This window comes from Watersipora subatra, chromosome 4 (genome assembly GCF_963576615.1).
Source record: "Watersipora subatra chromosome 4, tzWatSuba1.1, whole genome shotgun sequence".
Lineage (NCBI taxonomy): Eukaryota > Metazoa > Bryozoa > Gymnolaemata > Cheilostomatida > Watersiporidae > Watersipora > Watersipora subatra.
Genome location: NC_088711.1, coordinates 7,370,435 through 7,386,711, shown reverse-complemented (window position 1 = coordinate 7,386,711; position 16,277 = coordinate 7,370,435). Strand labels below are relative to the sequence as shown.

The 16,277-nt window shown below is 38.3% G+C and overlaps 2 protein-coding genes across 4 annotated transcripts in view; one reads left to right on the top strand and one right to left on the bottom strand.

Annotated features, from left to right (window-relative positions):
- Positions 1–6,943, top strand: part of LOC137393117 (histone RNA hairpin-binding protein-like) — a 20,323-nt gene extending 13,380 nt beyond the window's left edge. For 2 of the 3 annotated variants that reach the window (XM_068079535.1, XM_068079537.1), the window contains exons 3-6: positions 1,697–1,837; positions 2,827–2,934; positions 5,235–5,354; positions 6,548–6,943. In XM_068079535.1, the coding sequence (XP_067935636.1) occupies positions 1,697–1,837; positions 2,827–2,934; positions 5,235–5,354; positions 6,548–6,728 (550 nt within the window). In that variant the 3' untranslated portion in view covers positions 6,729–6,943. The remainder of the gene's footprint in view (positions 1–1,696; positions 1,838–2,826; positions 2,935–5,234; positions 5,355–6,547) is intronic. The other variant, XM_068079536.1, reaches the window with a different exon arrangement.
- Positions 6,808–16,277, bottom strand: LOC137393116 (RING finger protein 44-like). Its single transcript, XM_068079533.1, has 11 exons — positions 16,197–16,277; positions 15,462–15,781; positions 15,287–15,354; positions 14,766–14,914; positions 14,496–14,679; positions 13,346–13,516; positions 12,881–13,060; positions 12,194–12,372; positions 11,945–12,112; positions 10,413–10,557; positions 6,808–7,320 (listed from the first exon to the last, which is right to left on the bottom strand). Exons 2-11 carry the CDS (start codon positions 15,757–15,759, stop codon positions 7,261–7,263), a joined length of 1,602 nt encoding a protein of 533 aa, XP_067935634.1. The 5' UTR covers positions 15,760–15,781; positions 16,197–16,277; the 3' UTR covers positions 6,808–7,260.

The window sequence follows — 16,277 nt, the reverse complement described above, 5'->3', positions numbered from 1 at the left end:
CCTATGGCCAAAGCTGACAGGCGTCAGCAGCGTTTTGCTGCAGAAGAAGACAGAATAGAGGTAAATTAACTTAGAGTCTTCTATACTTTAGTAAATGTAATATTTTTTATAGTCATAAATACATATACTAATTAATAAAATGATAATTCTTTGCTATCTCAAATCATCGTTTCATAGCTTATCTGCCGTTTTACCTAGCTATAATATTTTTTTCGAATTTTCTTTGGTAAATTAGAGTCATGATTACAAATTATTTTCACTCGTAGGAAGTGGATAAAATCGATTGATCATTGCAAATCTTTAATTTCCAGAACCACAGCTTCGAATCGTTGGCTTGGAGTACTTGTGCCTTTATTAAATGTTTATTCGTTTTTAAAATTACACTCGCAATCTATTTAACTCCCAATTTGGAAGCTGTCAATAGATACGCTTTAGAATGACATATCTATGAATGACAAATTTATTTCATCTACTTTGTTTACATTTACTTGTTTTACTGATTACAGAATGTTTATGTCGTCCCACCAGCCGAAGAAGCTTTGTCAGTGTGGAAACTGCTATAAAGGAGAAAGCAAGACTTGAATGCGTGCTGGATGATGTTTTGTTTGAGTTTGTTGCAGTAGATGAATTTGTCTTATTGTATCAGCTAATACTATGTGAGTGGCCACGACTTGATGAATATTTTTAATAAAAGCTTTATGCCGAAATGAAAATATTTTTGCTTGTAAAAATTATATAATAAAATAATATTGTTGAAGATAATGCAAAACATGATTTGCAGAAATTTGTAGTGAATCGGATATGGTATATGGGTGTCCGCAGAACTGGAGAATGTGAGTTCAAATCCAGTTTGCAGCAGACTTCTCATCCTTAAAACTCTATCCCTGTCTATATTCTTTTCAAAGAGGGGCTTGCTTATTTCACTTATTTAGTATTCGGTAAGAATACTACTAGCAATGATATACAGCAATGTATACAGCTGTATATCATTGCTACTAGTAAGAAACTAGTACGTAGGCAATAGGTAATAGGCGGCATAATGTGGGCGGGACTTATGGGAGGCTGTATATCGTTTGTATGGGTAGCTGCAGAACTGCTGATACAAAGACCGCGTTCTAAATAAGTGACTTGACAGAATTACCGTAGACCGGTAGATTTGGTAGTCGGTACCCAAATGTTTACACGACATTTGGAGAAAGTGAGTAGAACAAATTTTCAATTTTCGTTATTTGAGGCCTTTTAAACATTCATAATAATGCATCTGTAGCAGGATTTAAAATTTTATTCTAGCCAACATGAGCAAATACAAAATAAGATATATGCCAATAGAGCCGCGTAAGACTAGACTTTTATCGCAAATACCCGATGTGAATACGAGAGAACGAGACAGGTTGCCAAACGCGTGACATCATTTTGGGCAAGTCTGGGCACGTTTTGGTGGCCTGAGCGTTTTTACGGCGATCAGATTTTTTTGGTTTTAATCTTCAAATATCTTGGCAATGCGATCGCGTAACACAACAAACAACATATCAACTGAAAGATAAAAAAAAATGCTTTCTTTTAAGATCAACTTAAAATTTGACGCAACTACATCTTTAAGTACATTGTTACCGTTACGTGAATTATTACTGTTACGTGTATTATTACTGTTGCTTACATTATTACTGTTATGTACATTATAGTCATTTGGCTTTAGAATGTCTGAAACCATTGCTAGTCCTAGTTGGGCTGACTTGGTCGAATTCGCTGAGCAAGAAGAAGTAGGACGAGAGCGAGAAGGGAATCTGAGAAAAAGAAACATGAGGCGGCATTCACTTGATCAAGCAGAGGGCCGCAGGTAAGTTAACCAGTCTTAGTTCACAATCTTGCTTGAGTCCTCACGTTCAATGCTGTCGCTGTGGCGTCTGGCATCCATATTATAAATGAATTCTAGTATCTTACTCTAATTTAGTACCTCCAGTTCAAATGGTATCTTTGTCCGGATATATTGAAACTTCATTCTCATTTAACTCGTTTTAAAATTCATTTATTAAGAGATCAAAAGAGCAAGACTGACATCAACATTATAGCATCAGATAATAGTCCCAGGTTTGGGAGTTGTCTTTTCAAGAAAATCTCATGCAAAATGTCAGATATTGTAGTTTTGGTGTCTAAATAGGGTCAGATAACCACTTAGCGTTTATAAAGCTACTGACATTTCAATGGCAAAGATTGATCGTAGAGATTTTAGTTATTGCTATACATTGTCCAACTATTCTTATGAATACTAGTACCCCAGCAATCTAGAGATCTTCAGCTGCAATACCATACTTACAATTATTTGGATAAGGCGGTGAAGTAGTCGAGTGGTACAGTTGTTAGGATGGTGGCCCACCACTCGGGAAAATGTAAGTTTGAATCCGGTATGATCCAACGTTTTTTAGAACTGTCTATTGCGGTTTCTGATGGACGGACACGGCTCTTATTATAGTAAAGACTATGGTGCTTTCAATAATTCGTTTCGCACGCGCATTGATTAGTTGGAAGACACAATTTGTACATTTATAACATATCTACAGGATTGAAGTATCTTTCAAAGTAGTTGGTAGAGCTTGTCGTTACACCTGATTCTGCCTGATGGCTAAACTTTGTTATTTTTCATCCGAAAATCATATCAAACCTCACGGAGAGAGTGCAACTTCAGGTCACGTTTTAGCATATTTTAATATGTACTATTTTAGCCATTATATTACTTGATATAGTGAACTCGTTTTGGTCAATGTTTCTGTCTATTAAATGCTATTGTTTTCTTCCCCTCGACCTTATGGCCAACTATTTTCTTTTCAGCAGGAAGGAAACAGAAACTGACGAGGCTACACTGATGAGGAGGCAGAAACAGATTGACTACGGCAAAAGCAGCGAGGGATACGAGAGGTTTAGCGCACTCATCCCTAGGTCTGTGTCAGCTTGTCTCAGCTCTTGTAACTCATATCGACAGCTGCTGAATCAATACTGCTCAGTCCTTTCACAAGTCCCACCCTTAGGGAGCTTGTCTAACTTATTGCTGTATTGCCTGAAAGGGTTCTAACAAACTTATTGGTCTACATTGTAACGCAATAGATATAAAGAGGGCTGGGCTGTCAAGGTATGGCCACGCAAGCCGATTTTCTCATTGGTTCCGACTGAAATCACGAAATGAATGAAAAACACGACATTATTCGACCGAAAGTCACAGAGTTGTCAAAGATGTGCATGCACACCGAAACCGTCGACAAAACGCTTTAATTGGCTGAAGAAATTATTAGCGAGCACGATTCTAGCAGATTTTGTGATTTATATAGTACAAGGCACATAATGCGATTCGCAAAAAACTAATGCAATTGGCCATAGTGAATCCGATGCAACTGACTTGATTGCGCTAGAGATGGCAACTCTAGCGCAATCCATACTTCCATAAGTTTCCAAAGATACTTTGGAAACTTTGCAACTCTTTCTACAGCAGAACTTTTGCTGCTAGAAATTGTTATTATTAAACAAGAAACGACTCTTATTCTTGGTGTCCAAACAATAAAGAACCAAAAATAGCGTAATCTAGGCAGCTGCATCGCTTGTACTATGTTGAATTGCGCTGGTACTTTTATCGTTTGTCGTAATACGTGTCTTGGACTATACTAATCGCGAAAGTTGCTAAAATAGCGCTCACTAATGATTTTGCAATCAATTAAAAGCGTTTCGTCGACTATTCCGGTGTGCATGCACAGCTCTGACAGTTCTGTGAATTTCGGTCGAATAATTTTGTCTTTTTCATTCATTTCGTGATTTCAGTCAAAACCAACGAAAAAATCGGCTTGTGTGGCCGTACCTTAAGGAGGGGGTGGGCTGTAAGAAAGGGAGATCTGTAAGGAGGGGTGGGCATTGGTTTGGAGCTAATACATTTACCACATATCCCCGCATATAAGCTGATTCTGGGACACAAAATATTTTCGCAAAACTTCGGGTCCGGCTTATACGCTTGCAACTCTGATTGAAAGGAAACATAACGACATTATGCCATAGAGCTATTAACTATACAATATATAGTATAGTTAATAGCTCTATGAATTATGCTAACTTAATTTTAACAACTACGACTCGATTTTATCAACTCAACTTTATCAATAAAAGTAAAACAATACTAATGGTTACCATAATTAACTCTTTCGCTACCAAATTAGTTTTATGAACGCTTGTAAGTTGGCGCATATAAGTTGTCATAACATTTGACCAAATTAACTAGCATAAATTTGTACATCATCTGATGACATAAAAAGTCTACAAATGTGTTGCAGAATCAGTTAGAACACTTGTTGTCCTCTTCATACTATCATGGTGGAGATGTTCTGAGTCAGACGAGTTACTACTATTATTATAGCTTGCAGCATTATTATTACTGTTACAAATAAATACTATTACTACTACTATTGCCCAATAGATAATCGTAGGAAGTCCATTGAGCTACAATTTGTGAAACCTACGCAGCTGTAATGCTTCTGATCATCGCAAAGAACAAATAGCTATCAAAATGTGCTGTAAAAAGTGAAACTAAGGTCATTGTGAGATGCAAATATGTTTTACATTGGCTCATTGTTTCATTTTGATTAAGCAGAGACCCGATACGCTAATTATCCAACTACTCACCAATCAGCAACGTTTTGTACACCAAGCTTGCAAAAGCCGTTCGATTTCCGCAACTTTTCGTATAGAGTATCTATCAGAACTCTATACGTATCTGATAGATACGTATAGAGTGTTATGATTTATAGAGTTGCCTTATAAGCGAGTTCTTATAAATTATCTGGTTTCAGGGCTGTTTTTCTAGGGTCAGCTTATATGCAGGGATATACTGTATGTGTTAACATTACTGCTATTAATGCAAATCTTTTCTTGTTTTTGTTTCTTCATAAAATTGTTAATTTAGGAACCTTTTTGCAATTGTTGCCTGGCGAATGTCATGAATAAATGGTGGAAGATAATTTCCATTCTACAATTCTGATGTTATTTTTTCATATTGTTACTTCGGAAGGTTTTTTTATCATCTTTTTATAAAAAATTCTCAAATTGTTTCACCATTTTTGCCTATTGTGATGCCAATAAATTCCCATCAATCGTTGTACCAGCAAGTTTCAAATTTGTTTAGAGATGGACTCTGGGAGACAAAATAAAACCTGTATGCGTTGTTTCAACACTAGAACATTAGAACTTGGCATTTCTTGTAGAACTTCGAGAAAGTTGGGCATTCATCCACGCACACCTAATAAATTCAAAAAATGCAGTCGGCGATGCTGGGATGGAATGATCAAAGCATGGAAAGTTCAACTGCACAGATTCCTAGAAAGGTAATGGAGTCCAACACATAATTTCTTCTTTAGTTGTCAACTGATCCTTGTGATAGACCTAGACCCAGCTATAAGCTAGACCCAGCTATAAGCTAGACCCAGCTATAAGCTAGACCCAGCTATAAGCTAGACCCAGCTATAAGCTAGACCCAGCTATAAGCTAGACCCAGCTATAAGCTAGACCCAGCTATAAGCTAGACCCAGCTATAAGCTAGACCCAGCTATAAGCTAGACCCAGCTATAAGCTAGACCCAGCTATAAGTTAGACCCAGCTATAAGCTAGACCCAGCTATAAGCTAGACCCAGCTATAAGCTAGACCCAGTTATAAGCTAGACCCAGTTATAAGCTAGACCCAGTTATAAGCTAGACCCAGTTATAAGCTAGACCCAGTTATAAGCTAGACCCAGCTATAAGCTAGAGCCAGCTATAAGCTAGAGCCAGCTATAAGACCCAGGGGTGTTCTTTCTTTATCTTCCAATCGTTGAAGAGTTACGCACCATAATTATGGCAAAGCATTCTCATAACTGACTTATCAACGCGTTGGCTTCTGTTCCCATGACTACTGACTGATTTGATTGAGAAGAATCTATTAATAGAGAAGACCATTCAAAGTATATGTAATCTTTATGTATTGACTACTTCCATTTTAGCCTGGAAGTTGTCAATACAGGAATCAAGGTCTCAATAAACAAAGCCAATTCTCAAGTTGTTTAGCCCTTTGAACCTGAACCCTGGCCATCTTTGTCAATGCGTCTCACTATCCCAAAATAGTTCCAAAAGTCTCAGTAAATTGCCAAAAAGCAAGATACTTTGAAACGCTTTTTGATATATCCATGTCTGCTTATAGCCGTCAAAATTCATGATTTTAACAAATTCTGGAAATGTATGCAGTATTATCATTTCCATCGAGCGCACATTCATCAGTTTTTGACTCCAAATCATCAGCAAAGTTATAGTTAGTATCACATAATTCTTCATCGCGTCACTCATCTATCACATCAAACACCAGTCATATCAAGTTTTTGAAATCTAAAATTGTTGAAATGAAAGAAGTTGGTATAGATATTCAAAACCAGTAAAAACAGCCATGCAGATGCTGGTATACTGGCGCAGGGGTTCAAAGGGTCAAACTCGGTGTTTACGAAAAGTTTTTTGAAAGTAGGAAATGATGAAATGCAGCTCATATTTCCAGTGACATGAAGACTCCCATCCGAAAGTTTAGTCGAGCTGACAGTGTGAGCAGCAGTTGGACTCCAAGTACAGAAGGAGGCCACAGCAGCGCAGATGAACAGTCACCATCCACTGAGAAGACATTTCGAAAGCAGCTGTTTGGCCAACCAGTGGATTCGGAGCAGGAAAGTTGCCCAAAGTAGTCCCCACCACCCAGGTTTATGCCTCAAGTTCTATTTAATGTTTTACAGTATGTCGCAAATCCTGCATTGCAGGTACAGGTGTGACTTTAAATATATTTTTTATTTGTTTCCTATAGCGAAGGTCGCTAAAGATTTTTAGTCGAGCTTGTCCAATACTATATTATAAATTGAGTTGGGCTGGTTTTAAAAATAAAATACATGTTATAGACATTGCATATCCGTAATGTTTGGAATATCTGTGAGAGAAAAGGGGGAGAGAGTGACAGTTGAATAAATAATTAATAAAAAGCTGTAATACAAAACAACTAATAAAGACTGCACATAGTTTACAGCATACGTATGCAAAAAATCTACTTGGTGATGCAGTTCTTTTGCACTAAGTTAGAGAAAATTCAAATTGCCAACGAGAACTATCTAGAAAGAATAATATGAAATAGGTCACGATAGTTTGATTGCATTGACTCCTCATGGTTGTGTTACGCAGGAAATCCTCTGCCCATAGGTGATACCGACTTTCCGAGTGCAGATCAGTCTATAGCTTGTGCTCCCTTTTTGATGCATCTGACCTGCATATTGGACAGGCACGGTTTGACTGCAACAGAGAAAAATTGGTGGACGACTTGCAAATGAAAGGAGTGATATATTGTTATGACAAATTAAGGACGCGCTAGCTTACGATGAATGTTACGCAAATCAGACAACAGAAGACTCACTCAGCAGAAAAGCTTAGTTTTGACATCCTGTAGAGCAAAAACAAAATCGGTAAGGTTTAGCATTGCTACTGGAACTGAGGTGGCAAAAGGGGATTTTTGGATGATAGCTGGTTGGCCTAGGTGCGTAATGTGAAGGTAAGAAAATTGAAAACTCATGAAGCAACTGAGTAAACATGACAAAGCAGTAGTTGGCACCATGTTATGTTCTATGCTAAATATAGTATTCTGGAAAAGTCTCTAGATAGTGCTGTGCTAACCTACTTGTTGGTGTAGTATAGTTGACCATCATATGAAACATTGAAAAAATACATGTATATATCAGTACTGGACTAACTGTATATATTAGTGCTGGACTAACTGTATATATCAGTACTGAACTAACTGTATATATCAGTACTGAACTAACTGTACATATCAGTACTGGACTAACTGTATATATCAGTACTGGACTAACTGTATATATCAGTACTGGAATAACTGTATATATCAGTACTGGACTAACTGTATATATCAGTACTGGACTAACTGTATATATCAGTACTGGACTAACTGTATATATCAGTACTGGACTAACTGTATATATCAGTACTGGACTAACTGTATATATCAGTGCTGGACTAACTGTATATATCAGTGCTGGACTAACTGTATATATCAGTGCTGGACTAACTGTATATATCAGTGCTGGACTAACTGTATATATCAGTGCTGGACTAACTGTATATATCAGTGCTGGACTAACTGTATATATCAGTACTGAACTAACTGTATATATCAGTACTGGACTAACTGTATATATCAGTACTGGACTAACTGTATATATCAGTACTGGACTAACTGTATATATCAGTACTGGACTAACTGTATATATCAGTACTGGACTAACTGTATATATCAGTGCTGGACTAACTGTATATATCAGTGCTGGACTAACTGTATATATCAGTGCTGGACTAACTGTATATATCAGTGCTGGACTAACTGTATATATCAGTGCTGGACTAACTGTATATATCAGTACTGAACTAACTGTATATATCAGTACTGGACTAACTGTATATATCAGTACTGGACTAACTGTATATATCAGTACTGGACTAACTGTATATCTCAGTACTGGACTAACTGTATATATCAGTACTGGACTAACTGTATATATCAGTACTGGACTAACTGTATATATCAGTACTGGACTAACTGTATATATCAGTGCTGGACTAACTGTATATATCAGTACTGAACTAACTGTATATATCAGTACTGGACTAACTGTATATATCAGTACTGGACTAACTGTATATATCAGTACTGGACTAACTGTATATATCAGTACTGGACTAACTGTATATATCAGTGCTGGACTAACTGTATATATCAGTACTGAACTAACTGTGTATATCAGTACTGGACTAACTGTACATATCAGTACTGGACTAACTATATATATCAGTACTGGACTAACTGTATATATCAGTACTAGACTAACTGTATATATCAGTGCTGGACTAACTGTATATATCAGTACAGGAGTAACTGTATATATCAGTACATGACTAACTGTATATATCAACACTGGAATGTCATGGCAACATGACAGGCATGCCACCACAGACAAATTATGGCAACCACTACAGCAACATCAAAAATATTAACTGTTATTGATGTGACTGATTCATTATTAGTACTATTTTGAACACTTTTCTGATTATAACTTTCTATTATGAGTGCGTAAAGATAAAAATGTCAAATTGGCAGGCATTTGATAGGTGGCATTCAATTAAAGGGTGGCCTTGAATTTTTCAGCCCATCTATAGTGGTGTTTTATTAGAGGTGGCATTCAAAAAGAGGTTTCAAAGTATTTACAGCAACAGCGAATTATGATAAAGCAGTTACAGAAGATGCTCTCATATGTAATGTATATCTCCTATAACTTAAATTCCATATAACGTAAATAATTTTTGTAACATTTTTGCTCCATACTCTGTAAAAAATTCATATAACAAAGTGTCAAGTCGATGCAAGTTCACAAATTTGATTTGAATAATGAGTTTCGTAGCTAGTCTTAAAAACATAATTTTCTTTCTCGCTGCAATTGCACGAAAAAATGTATAGGGTTATCTCTATTATATATACTAGTATCCTGGCAGTCCAGTGCACCGTGAGAGATCGTCAGGTGTGTCGATAAAGCATAGACAATAAGCAGCTGCACAATTATTCAGAAATACTTGAAGACGTTTGATTGGTCCAGGTGTTAGAGCCTTGGTCTATCAAGCTGAATGCCACGAGTTGGAGTTTCGTCGAAAGCTATCTTTTATCCTACCTTCTAACCTTGGCAAGAGATAGAGGGACAGACAGGCACACGCCGCTCTTATTATAGTAAAAACATATTTATGTTTTACTTAAAGTTAGACATGTATGTAAAATATCTTTTTTGCAGCAAAGACCTTTCCGTCTAGAAAAAAGAAAAAATCGATTTAAATTGATCTTGAAGGTGGGCGCTCCCTTTATCTTTACGTAACGTCACTGTAATCATGGACGCTAAACCGAGTGAATGTGATAATAAAAAGGAGAAAAGTTGTCGATACAAACCAATAATACTACAGTCACTGTACAGTCATTAAATCAAAGTTAAGTCGAGCTTTTTCTGTTTTGAAGGTTAAGTTTTAGAAAACTGGATTAGGACGAATTAGACGATTAACATGTATTTTAATCTGTATAATAATAATGTATTATAATCTTCTTGTTCGAGATCAGACCCAATCAGTGCGATACTTTACAGGGGAACACCTTGATGTCTAATGGAGACATATACACGTGCATCAACATAACTAAAGCCAGCACCTTATATAGTCAGTCACACTTAGCAGGTCTCCATGGTGAGTGAATGAGTCAACTCTCACTGACTGTGAATAGTTGAGAACAATACTTGACCAATTTAGCTAATTTGGCAGTAAAAGATGGAGTTACTTACCCGAAGCCATTTGTCAACACATTTGGAATGAAACTCATGGTTACATGGTAGCACACGCAGCATCTGTCTTCCCTCAAAATCACACATACAGATGACGCACGATGATTGGTCTTTGGTTGAGTCTCTCTTCACGCATGGATTGTATCTGTAAAGCGACAACACCAGAAATTACTGTCAATCACTGATGCTATCTTAATGAAAGTGCCTTAAATCAAACATGATGGGAAAAGTAGGACTAGAAAGGCCTGAGTCTCACAAAGGCCTGAGTCTGAAGAAAGCATTGGATTGTCTATGTATAGGAGCTACACGAATGGCTAAATGTGTTTTATTCGAGTTCCAACTGCTGCTGTGCTCCTCACAATTTTAGGAGAAATGGTAGTTATTGTTTCAGTGGGGTAGACAATGATGGTGTACAATAATCTAGTCAGGTAGGGTCCATTGCTAGCGAGCGAATAAGTATGTGTGGCGATGCATCAGCAAAAACCGTGGCCTGATATCTATATATTTCAATGATTTTAGGCTACGGTAACCAAACACTTGCCTTATAAAAATGTGAGGTATACGATAAAATTTTTTATTAGATTGGTTCTAAGATAGCTCCAAGTTTATGAAGGCATGTAAGACCAAACGAATGTTTATTGCTTACACTATTCAATATCAGAACTTTTTACATTTCCCTCCATATACAACTCTAGGATACACGTAGAGAACTTCCATATACAACTCTAGGATACACGTAGAGAACTTCCATATACAACTCTAGAATACACGTAGAGAACTTCCATATACAACTCTAGGATACACGTAGAGAACCCAAAAGTGCTGTAATAAAAAACCGATTACCCGTCACACCTACTCATCACAATCAAACATCTGCTTAAGATCTCTTTCTCTGTGACTTGTTTTATCTCCAGATTAAGAATTAACATAACAGCGTTTCCCCATCATGGTAGATATAGATTATTGGGTTTTAGCTTTAGCCTGGCATCAAGCGTGAGAATGAAGCTGTAGCAGAGGCTAACATCAGACAGTTAGTAAATTCAATCAGCCCATTATTTAGCCAGGCTGATCAAATGTCATTGACAAAGTGATTCAAGAGGGGGCAATACAATTACAGACGCCCGATCTATGGCGCCTCTCTCTAATAAAACCAACAATCTAGCAACACAAAGAGAGGATAACTAAAAAAGCAGGCATCTAGACATTCCCACGAAGTTCTGCTCGCGAGACTCTCTCAAACGGATAACAGCTAAAGGGTTATTTAATTCAATATTTTGCAATTACCACTATCTATAGCTAGCAGTCGTCATGGTAACCATCAACCTCTACATGCCTAAAATGACTGCCATATAACACTGAATAATCATATTCTCACCTCAATGCTCGCGTAGACCCCTTTCCCAGCACAGGCTAATGGCTAATTACTTTCTAGCATTTGAGTTCCAACAGCAGCCTGCCTTGTGCCTGTTTCATAGCATTTCTCATAGCTATACATGACTGGTCTACAGAAAGTTCAGGCCTAAAACACTTACTTATACAATAAAAGATGCTCGATCTCCAGCTTGCTCAAGCCCTTCGGGTTGGCCTCTCCCAGTCTCTCAGCTAGGTTCAACAACTCCTCATAGTTTCCAACATCAGGAATATCTTCAGGTAAATCTAATCTGTAGGGACTGCCAGAACCATGACTGCCTATAACACTCCTAGAACAAATAGGAGACACATAATGGCGAGGCCAAGCGAGAGTCATTTATAAAAAGGGAAATAATAGACCAGCGACGTACCATAATTGAAAGAGGAGATTCGAACAGTACGAGGGATTGTTGAAGTATGGGCTGTTGCTCGTCGGTGGTATATGCCTCAGGGAATGTCTTTTGGCAAGCCTCTGGTCAAATTGTCTAGCAAGCGGATGCAAGGTGACACCTTGAGACAGGTCCCTTTGCGCAAGGTTCTCAGTGGTTGGCTACAGTTAAGCAATGCATGGATTATGGCTGAGTGACTATTAGATAGAACTCGCCTTCGTGCATCTAACCATCCAGTTAGTTTCAACTAGATCAACTAGTTAGCAGCTGTATAACACGGCCAGCTGGCCAGCACGCAAATCTAGTCATTCAGCCGCGTTAAACAGACTTCATAGAAGCACCACATGAAACGCCCTATTCAATGATAGAACAGTGACTGATTAGGGACAAAGTGTACTCAGTCTAGTGTGCCACCCAGCTAATCGAGGGAATATTAACGAGAGCAAGCCTGGCATCCATTATTAGACTAATCACATAGAGTGACAGAGAGGACTGAGTCAGGAATATACAAACCAGCAACGATAGAGGTTAATATTCAGCAATAATGAACGGAAAGCAAATGTTGAGTATGACTCGGTAAGACAGGCCTAGCATAGTCCTCGCCTAGCATAGTCCTCGTCAGTAACAGATCACACTAGCCTTTGTGCTTCAAATAGATGTAACACTTACAGTGCCAACCATCTCAGGGATATGATTGATGAGTCGAGGGTACTGTTGTTGAAGATGGTGGATGCGGTGGGCAGAGGCACCGAGCTCCATCCTAGGCTGGGAGTAAGAAGGCTGGTGTCCAGCGTAGAGGCGTGTCTGATGAGCCATAGGTATACCTGGGTGTTGACCATTCATTGAAGGCTATAAAAAATTAACTAATTGTAACTTTCCATAAGGCAAGATGCGAGAGTGCAGCGTATGTGAATATATGAAACTTTGAAATACCAACTTGGATGACTCGATAATGTTATTTCACAAAATACATGATTACACCGCACACTTGCAGGCTAATAAGTATAATATATGTGTAATAAAACAATAGAGTGTGCTGAGATGAATATTGGCAAACATCCATCCGTACCATTTCTAGAGTCTGAAATCTTCAGCAAAATTTGACCATGCTGATACCTGCTCGCCAGGACTGACCTGTGAAGGATGCCTCTGATACGGGTTTGTTGAGAACATGTCTGGTCTGTTGCACTCCTGTGAGTAGGAGAGTGAACTGGGAACTTCTCCTCTCTCGAGAGTGGCTCCAACAGCTGGCGCCATGCAGCCCTGAAGCTGAGACGGTGCTAAAGGCGCATGGGTTGTCGAGGACTACAATAATGTGATCATACTATGTAAAGAGTTGCACATTAGCATTGCTGGTGCCTGTACTTAGTGCACGCATGCTGGCTGATGATAGTTGATTTTCTGCAGTAAGGCATTGAGAAAGTAATAATCTCATAGCCAACAAAAGTGAACGAGGAGTTTTACATCTTGCAATTCTGTCACGTAATGGTTTCGGATTCTCATATACATTGGTGTATGTTTATGGAGGTCGTGTATTTGCACTTATTTGAAAATCCGTGAGAGGAACCACCAGCAACACTTGTCCCAGCCATTCTCACTCGCTTCAGTTCAAAGGTGAACGGCAAAGCAAGAGTCTGCGACAACGGATTAGTAGGAAGCGAGTTGGCACACTTAATGAGACCCAGCGTATGAGAAAGCGAGATGCAGGACAGAAAGAATGTTAAGTGAACTGGATATATAAGGCTAAGTAATATTACTAGAGTTCAGAGCGAAAAGCAAGGAGACCAAGTATAGCGTAGCAAAGTGCTCATTACACTGCTATTTAACGCTGGCTAGAGTCTCAGTGATTAGCTCAGCATAGTCTCTCACTGAATCACTAGCTCGTATCAATAGCAGTCCTCCACAGATTGTGGCTTACAATCAAGAAAAGCTAGCCAATCATAAGGCAGGCTTGTAGATATCCATGAATTATTATTATGCTTTTGAATAGACGGAGCTCGCTGGGTGGGAGAAAGGGAGGGAGAGAGCGCAACAACAGCTTACGAGAATCAATAGAGTCAGCCATACTGGCAGCAGCCTGAGGCCGAATCGTTACTAGGATTCCAGCATAGTTACTTGGCACAAATGATGTTATGTTATAATGCCGTTCCAATGGCAAGTTAAGCAACATGTAAGGATCGAACTAGTCATTAGACAAATAACACACACTTTGGCTCATGCGTTTAGCAAGGCCACCCTTTATCACCCTTCCCATCACTCAGCAATAAACATATGAACAACTCACCCGGCTAAGATCTATGGGAAATGAACCAGGAGAATGGAAAATGTGCTGTGGGTAGGCGAAGGATGAGATAGGAGCAGGTTGATATGCTGGGTGAATCTGACTGGACTGACTCATTGGCTGTGGGTGGCAGAGTGATTCTGGGGCTGTACTAGGCATTTTTGCATGCCTTAACCCAGAACTCGAGCTGAAACCGCAAAGATATATATTACTATTGATAAAGATCCTCAGTAACGCGGCTAGCCAAAATCCAAAACAACATGAAATACATACTTGCTGGAGATGTGCCGAGAATGTGAGCTACCCAAACTATCTCGTGGGCGACGCTGCCGCAAAGACTTCGGCCGATTGGTATCGCTGAGTTGTGATACGACTGAGGCATCATCCACCATTTTACGCTTCTTGGCTACTGGTACACTTGGCTAATAAAATGCATATAATAAGTGGTCTAGGCAATAAATAAAAAGGTTCAACACTAGCAACATAAGATTTGTATATAGACCAATTTTATAGGCAAATAAACCTTAACTAAAAATTGACCCTTCATTGATGCAGAACGGAGGCTATTTTCAGTTAGGATGATAACTAATGTACGATGCAACCACTTTTAACTTTTTAACAAACATTTTGCAATAAACTGCTTCCAGTTAAATATTACTATTCTTATATTTTCTTGTCATAAATTGGTGAGCCATAAAATTTGGGCAGCTTCCTAATAGTGACTGAACCCTCCCTAGTTGAACAATACATTTAGAATAAAACCCTAAGCAATAGGGTAGAGGCAAATACTTTACCTCAGACTTATCTTCATGTACCATGTCAACGAGGTCTTGCGTAAGATGTGTCCATGTACTACAGATATCTGTATGAATAAATAGTAAATGTGCACACAAGTAATGATAGACTTGGATGAAAGCTATTGATCGCTATGTTGCAAGTCGTATATGTTCACTTTGCTTAGTAACGTACCTTGAACTGTATGTCGTTGATTGGACGCCAACATATCAAATATGGGTGATGAAGAGCTTGTGCGTGACTGAGGGCTTAAGTTTGGACTAAGATTTAAGATGGGAGGTGAGTGTCGAGGTAGATAACTGGCGGAAGGCGTATTGTCTCTGTGTGTATGATGGTATGAAGTTGGTCCATACATGACGTCCCTTTCTGGTGCACTGCTTTTTATTGTTGCAGGTTTCTTTTTCTGTCGTGTTGGCATCTGGGACTTTTTTTCTGAACTTCCAACAAATTCATCAGCAGTAGCTACTGGCATGTCTCGCTACTTGTGAGAGTTGCTAAACCATACAAATATTCACATTGCGTACAGTAGAATATATATAATTTCCAGTTGCCAGTATAATAGTACATGAAGTATCATTTTCTGTTCTTATACCTGATTAATCTATTCAACCTAATTTGTTGACAGAGTTACCTCGGTAAGAAATATTTTAATCCAGATACACTAAAAGACTACCAATCGATGTCACATACATAAGGACAGAGTTATTCAAAAAGTTGGCAAAAAATAACTGGTTTTTGCAATCGTAAAAAATAAAAGGACAAATAACAAAATTAATGTGTAATTACGCTCATATAATTTACATTTTAAACATAATAGTTTACGCTTTCAAAAACAGTAAAATAATTTTTTAACGTATTAGTTCAATAGCTAAGCGTCCAAACATATTCTTCGACGAAAAACGTTCTTACCTCGACAAGCGTAAACTTGCTTCTCGCACTCAATGGGAGCTAGAAGGCCGTTAGCAAAAACGCTGAAGTTGTCTATCGCAA

What these genes read in the sequence shown, in the direction of transcription:
- LOC137393116 (XM_068079533.1), bottom strand. Translation starts at nt 15,759, where the DNA reads ATGCCAGTAGCTACTGCTGATGAATTTGTTGGAAGTTCAGAAAAAAAG. An exon ending in ATCAGAGGCATCCTTCACAG is followed by an intron (nt 13,061 to 13,345) that starts GTCAGTCCTGGC and finishes AATTTTTTATAG; the next exon opens with CCTTCAATGAATGGTCAACA. An exon ending in GAGCATCTTTTATTGTATAA is followed by an intron (nt 10,558 to 11,944) that starts GTAAGTGTTTTA and finishes GTCGCTTTACAG; the next exon opens with ATACAATCCATGCGTGAAGA.